Genomic DNA, 7,148 nt, shown 5'->3' on the forward strand with positions numbered 1-7,148 from the left:
TACTCGCGACGGGCTCTGCCACGTCGTAACAGTTTTGTTAAAACATTCTTCAGTGTTTGCTGCTGTCGGTGCCAATTGTGCCAATTGTGTCCTGGTCATGCCTACTGAGGTTGAAAAGATGGCCGATGAGTTAAGGAAATAATTTCGGAAGGACATTGCAGCCATGTGCAGCTCACTAGAGCGGGATTTCCAGAAAGAAAACCGAGAATTACAGTCAGGCATTAAGTTCTGCAGCGAGCAGTACGATGATATGACTACCGAGTGCACAACGTTGAAAGAAGAAAACAAGACGCTGAAAGCTGAGAATGCTACACTGTCCTCCCAGTTTTTTTTTTCGCTGAAAAAACTACTGTCTGACATATAGCAGCGTTTAACTGATCTTGAGCAGTACTCCCGGAACAAAAACATTGACATTAAGGGACTTCCAGTAGAGCAGAATGAGCATCTTCCTTACATGCTACAAAAATAGGCGAGATAATTAATGAGCCTATCACTTAAGAGGATGTTGAATTCTGCCACCGTGTTCCCACAAGAAACCTGACATGTCCGACAGTGGCCGTCCAATTTCACAATCCCACAAAACGTGATGCTGTGCTTGCGAAAGTCAGAAAGACAAAGGTCACCGCTAGACATGTGGGGCACTAAGAAAATGTCCCCATCTACATAACCGAAAACGTGTGCCCTATTTCTCGAAGTTAGAGGAACGACGTCCACGGTGTAAATTGGAAAAACGCGTTTACTTAGCAGGATATGTACAACGCTCACCGCTGCCTCGATCGTGTCGATGTTCTCTGTCCTCGCGCTTCTTTTTTTCGCACTTTCTCGTCTTCGGTCCTTTGTTGCGCGCATATTCCTCCTCCTCGTTTTCAATATTTAACACACTCCGGGCCCGAGGTGGGAATTTCAAGGGGGTACAAACGCTGTACAGGCCTGATGATTTCACTCCCTTTTGGCAGCTTTACCTTACATGCCCGCACTACACCGTCTTTGCCTTGAATGCGTCCCGTAATGACCCCAGTCTTCCAGAACAGTTTTTGTACACTATCATCATGAATTATTACTACATCACTTATTTTTACGTTATGAGTACGCTGCACTTTTCGGGAGTGAAAACTGCGGAGCACAAGTAGGTATTCATGCTGCCATCGTTTCCACATGTGCTCCATCACACGCTGTCGGTGAATCCAAAGATTAAGTGTTTCTAGCTGAGCCTTTGACTCATCTGAAGCATCTGTTGGAGATAGAATACGACAACCTAACAAAAAATGAGACGGAGTCAATACGTCTGGCTCATTGGAACTGGAGTAAATGAAAGTGATCGGTCGTGAATTCACAACCGCTTCGGTTTCAGACAGTAAGGTGCCCAGCTGTTGCAGATCGAAAGACCCCTTTCCCAATAATTTGCGAAGGCACGTCTTCACAATTCCAATGAGCCTTTCCCAGAAACCGCCCCACCATGGCGCTCTTTCTGCGACAAATCTCCACGTTACATGATGACTAGCATAGTAGTTTTTCACTTCATCTTCTCTCAGCAACTGGTGCATTGCAGCTAGTTCTCTTGACGCCCTTTTAAAAGTTGCAGCGTTATCCGAGTACACGACTCGCGGGGTGCCACGCCTGGCACAGAATCTTCTAAAAGCCATAAGAAAAGAGTCTGCCGTAAGGTCTACAACAAGCTCAAGATGAATGGATCTAACCACAGCACAAGTGAATGGCACAAAGTACGCTTTCACTACGCTACAGTTTTTCACAAAAATAGGTCCGGCAAAGTCTACTCCCGTAACTTCAAAGGGACGAGAGCTTAGGACTCGGTCACTTGGAAGGGGAGCCATCGGCGCACTTGCCGCTTTAAGGCGGCACCGGGCACAAAGTAGACACTTTCCGGAAACCCGTTTAACAGCCTGTCGTGCACGGGTGACCCAAAACCTAGCACGCAGTTCAGTTAAGGTGTCACCGACTCCTCCGTGGAGCACCGCTTTGTGAGCATGTAGAACAATCAATCTAGTCACAGAGTGTTCACCAGGAAGTAGTACGGGGCTTTTCTCGTTGTAGGACAACATCGCGTTTTGAAGGCGGCTCCTAATTCGGACGAGTCCTTCGTCGTCAATAAAGGGATGGAGGTCTCGTATTGGCGAAGTATTTTCTAGGTTTTCTCCTTTCATTAGTTGTGGCATTTCATCTGCAAATGCTTCTCGCTGTACTTGACGTAACCATACGTTCTCGGCTGCTCAAAGTTCCTGGGCCGTAAGTGTACCTTCACGACGCGCCGTCGGTGAACGGCAGTTGTTTGCGAAACGCTTTATCCAAGCTGTCACCCTTGTCATCTTGGTCCAAGTGCTGTACTTGTCGGGGCTAAATATCGGCTCATTTGCCACGCTGACGAGAACTGGAACATCACGTTTCAATTCCAATATCGTATCATCATCCACGTCTGTAGGCTCGACGGCAGCAGTTATCCCAGGCCAGCATTCCTGTGCTCTTGATAGCCATTCAGGTCCTCTCCACCAGAGGTTGTTTGTTAAAAGTTCCTTTGCAGAAACTCCTCGAGTCAAGAGATCCGCTGGATTCTCATTTCCAGGGCAATGGCTCCAGTGAGACGGATCCGTTGCTGTCTGTATTTCTGTCACTCTGTTAGAAACAAACTGTTTCCACTTGGCTGCAGGACTTCGGATCCAACATAGAGGGACAGTTGAGTCGGTCCACAAGTGGTAAATCATGTTACAATGCTTGTTTGCCAGCGTCTCTTTCAGGAACTTCATTAAACGAGCGGCCAGAAGTGCCGCAACTAGTTCCAAGCGAGGAAGGGTGATACGTTTGATAGGAGCTACCCGACACTTTGAGAGCAAGTGTTGGACGCTCACATTTCCGGTTGTATCCTGGATCCTGAGGTAGGCCACTGCACCATAGGCACTCGAACTGGCGTCTGCAAACACGTGAAGTTGGTGGCGTGTAGAGTTATCTAAAAAGTTCTTCAACCCACATCTGGGAATCGAAAATGTCTGTAACGCCCTGAATTCTTCAGACCATTCGTCCCATTCTTTCTGTAATGCTCTAGGCATGTCTTCTTCCCAGTCGGTGCCGTGTTCCCAAATCCTCTGGAAAAGGATTTTAATCCTGATGAGAAACGGAGACAACCACCCAAAGGGTCAAACAGTCGCGCTGTCGTCTGAAGAACAAAACGCTTAGTGTTGTCTTTGTCTCCGAGGAACTGCAGCACTGTTTCGACATTAAGGTGAAGCTCGTCGGTGTCGGTATTCCATAAAAGACCGAGGACCTTTCTAGCTGCCGAAGCCGAAGACGGTGCAACTTCCTTTCCAATGTGTCGTTGAAGCGCCTCGTCGTTTGTGGTCCATTTCTGAAGCGTCAGGCCAGCTTCCTCAAGGATGACTTTAGCTTCTCTGTAGACACGAAATGCCTCGTTTGAAGTCGAAACTCCCGTGACTAGATCGTCCACATAAAAGTTCTCGCAGAACAGCCTAGTTGTGTTTTGAAAAGCTACTTCCATACGCTTGAAATGATGCTGTAATGTGGCAGTCAGTAGAAATCGACTTGCCGTCGTTCCAAAAGGTACGGGAGTCATTCGATACTCTTCCACTTTAGGCAGGGGATGGCCTGTCTTTGGCATCTGCTCAAACCACAGGAATCGTAGAGCGTCTCTGTCGGTTCCTCTAATAGATATCTGAAGAAAAGCCTTTTGAATATCTGCTGTGAGACCTATCTTCTGCAGCCTGAAGTTCACGGGCGTCTTCACCATGTCTTTGTTCAAATTCGGCCCTTTCTCCAGATGATGATTCAGTGAAGCTACCCCAAGTGCATGGGATGAGGCGTCAAAGACGACTCGCAGTCTTGTCGTTGTTGATGATTCTCGTACCACAGGCTTATGAGGCATGTAGTAACACTTGTCAGGTATGCTTTGGCCGTAAGTTATCTTCTCTGCATGTCCATCCACTTCGTATTGCCGGACAGCTGCGTCATACTGCTGGATCATCTCTGTATCTGTGATGGGCCGTCGAACCAAGCTGTGTAGCCGCTTGACTGCAACCGTATGGTTGTCTGACAGGTCCACGTTAAGGTTCTTCCAAGGAAGAGCTACTTCATACCTTCCGTATTTAAACGCAATATCCTTGCTGAATTGTTGGAGAACTTCGCTGTGGTGGCTGCAGTTCGTTGAAGCGTCAAGTATTCCAATGCTTTCGAGCTCCCAGAATTGCTGGAGCGTGTCGGAAACTTCCGATTCGACGCCGTTTGTTTGGAGGACACAGATGTGTGTTCCAGCTTCTGTGAAAACACCGCCGCCAGATGTCACGGGTCCTTGGAAGGTCCAACCGAGCTTCGTGTTTATAGCCGCCAGGCACTTGTCCTCGCCATGCAAACAGACTTCGTTCAGGAGGAATTTCCATATCTGGTCTGCTCCCACAAGTAAGCTGATACCAGCTTCTCCTTTGAGTCCAGGGAATAACAGAAAGTCAGCAATATACCGTCCTTCCTTGTTCAGCCCATGGACAAAAGAGTGTGCAGCGGGAGCTTCAATTAATTCCTCGCAGATAAATAGAACTTCAATTGCTTCGATTTCGTGTTGAAAATGGCTGAACTGGCTCATCACGGCGACCTGTACTAAGTTGTATTTCCTTCGTGGTGCTCCGTTAGATCCTCCAAAAGCTTTGATCGACAAGTCAACTGTTTTTTCCTTGCGTAATCCCAATTTCCTCGACACGTCTTCTCTTATGAAAGTTCTCTGACTCCCGTTGTCGAAGACTCCTCTGATGTAGCACGACTGGCTTTCGTTCAACAACCAGGCTCTAAATGTCTGTAAGAGCACCTGTTTATCCACTAAGGTCGCGGATGCATCCTTGGTTGCCGCGTGCATGATGGCGCTCTCTTTTTCGCGTGAGCCTTTCTTTGCTTTGTACATCGGATCGCAAACAACAGTAGCGTGCCTGCCCCTGCATTCTGAGCAGCGTACGTTTCGGCGGCAGTCTCTCGCCCGATGTCCAATAGCAGTACACTTAAAGCATCTACTTGCCTTTGCTAGCCGGCTTTTCTTCTCCTGCAGATTGATTTCAGAAGAACAGTTCTCGGTGTTGTGCGTTGGCGAAAGGCAAAAAAAACAGTCACTTTGCTGTTTAACCGCGTCACTATGAAGAACCGCCGCTGAAGGCAGATGGCTGCTGTATGAGCTTCGTGTGTCGTCAGGCAGCCTTCGTTTTGTGAGTGCGACGAGCCCAGTTTTCTCGCGGGCTTCCACTTCTATACGCAGATAGCATAAGAGTTGTTCAAGCTCTGCTTCTGACGACTGATTTTCTCTTGTGTTCTCTTGGAAACTCTGTCGTTTATAATAGTCAACAACGATGTCACTTGGGATTGCTTTGGTGAGAACCTCTAATAACATTGCTGCGTACGACAGCTCCGGCAGACCCAGCGCTTTTAGGCCTCGCACGTTAATCTGTACGCTGTCCAGGAGTTCCCTCAGTTCAGTCACGTCACCAGATGACTTGACTGGCTTCAGCGTTCTTAGGTTGGCAAGGTACGTTTGCTGGATAATTTTTACGCTTCCAAATCGGTTTTTCAATATTTCGATTGCGACGCAGTAGGATGCCTCGCTCACCTGGATTCCTGCAATGGCTTTCGCTGCGGGCCCACTCAGCAGAGTCTTCAGGTAGTGGTACCGATCAATGTTGGTCAAATGGTTGTTTTCGTGAACAGTATGGCAAAACATATCCCAAAAGGGCTGCCATTGGGATACGGTTCCGTCAAAACGAGGAAGCTCTAGTTTGGGAAGTCTTGCACCTACCCGCCCTGGCCCTCCGTAATCGCCGTGATCATTCTGTTGTGCGCTCGGAGCAAGTGGTAAGTCTTCGTTTTGTTGATCGATTCCTCGAGCCGGTGGGCCTGGAGCTTGGAGCGATTCAATGTGATGGCCGAGCAGCGCCAAGCTTGCAGCTGCGTTGTCCTCGTATTCGCTTACTGAAGCGAAATCCTCTGCAGTCTGTTCGTCCGTGAGGAAGGCCTCTAGTTGCTCGTTGAGCTTCTGCAGGCCGTCATTGCAAGTCTTCAGTCTATCGTGCAAAACCCGTAGAGCAGAAAGGCTGAGCTGGTTGGAGTCGATGAGTTGTCTTGCTTCGGTTCGTAGACGTGTATGCAGAGCCCGCTGGGTGGTTCGTTTGCTTTTCACGCGTTCCATGTCGTTAATGTTGACGATGTTTTCTCTCGGTTGGGTCAGTAAGGTAGCAGAGTCCCGGGTTTCGGCACCAATATTTCTTGAAGTTAGAGGAACGACGTCCACGGTGTAAATTGGAAAAACGCGTTTACTTAGCAGGATATGTACAACGCTCACCGCTGCCTCGATCGTCTCGATGTTCTCTGTGTTCGCGCTTCTTTTTTTCGCACTTTCTCGTCTTCGGTCCTTTGTTGCGCGCATATTCCTCCTCCTCGTTTTCAATAATTAACATGCCCTACTCTCAAACAACTACTGGGAATGGCAGTGGCAAGAAGAAAGGAAAATTTATGTATGGAAATTTGTGTGGGCAAAAAACGGCCGCATCTTTGCTAGGAAGGACGAGACTTCGCAGGTGGTTCGGGTGGCTTGCGGGGGTGACTTAGATAAAATAACCTGAGACCCGAACTGTACCAGGTGTAACCTCATTTCACAATTGCCATGCAATCTTCCTTTTTGACGCCCGCTCACGTGAGCGCTTTGTTTGCCAGAAACAAGAAGCACACTTCCTCTTTTCACCTAAACACTCAACCCCTGCTAAATAAAGACGATGACATAGCAGCCTTCCTTAGCATGCTAGATTTCACTTTCGACATCATTTTGATAACTAAAACGTGGCACCAAAATGATAGCAAGGTAATTGAACTGCCGCACCATAACACTTGCTTTCAAAATCGCCAAGATAAAAGAGGAGGGGTTATGATAGCTATCAAAAAGTCTTTTGAATGTCCTGCTGTCCCCGCTTTTTCAAGAGTCGATAGTGATTGAGAAATATAATCCTTGAATTGGGGTCAAAATGTGTTGTCAGTTTTCTATCGCCTTCTCAACGGAAACGCCTCTAGGTTTTTATCTTTTCTTGATAAATATTTATTTTGGATTAACAAAACAAGCTTAATTTAATCCTTGGAGGCGACCTAAACATTGACTTTTTATC

At 47.6% G+C, this 7,148-nt stretch overlaps 1 protein-coding gene across 1 annotated transcript; it reads right to left on the reverse strand.

The window, feature by feature from the left end:
• Positions 1-370: 370 nt before the first annotated feature.
• LOC120849168 lies at positions 371-6,181 on the reverse strand. Its single transcript, XM_042287806.1, has 3 exons — positions 3,872-6,181; positions 2,862-3,095; positions 371-457 (listed from the first exon to the last, which is right to left on the reverse strand). The coding sequence occupies exons 1-3, from the start codon at positions 6,179-6,181 to the stop codon at positions 371-373; spliced, it is 2,631 nt and encodes an 876-aa protein (XP_042143740.1).
• Positions 6,182-7,148: the final 967 nt, after the last annotated feature.

Source organism: Ixodes scapularis, unplaced genomic scaffold, assembly GCF_016920785.2.
Source record: "Ixodes scapularis isolate PalLabHiFi unplaced genomic scaffold, ASM1692078v2 ptg000378l_1__unscaffolded, whole genome shotgun sequence".
NCBI classification, from domain to species: Eukaryota; Metazoa; Arthropoda; class Arachnida; order Ixodida; family Ixodidae; genus Ixodes; species Ixodes scapularis.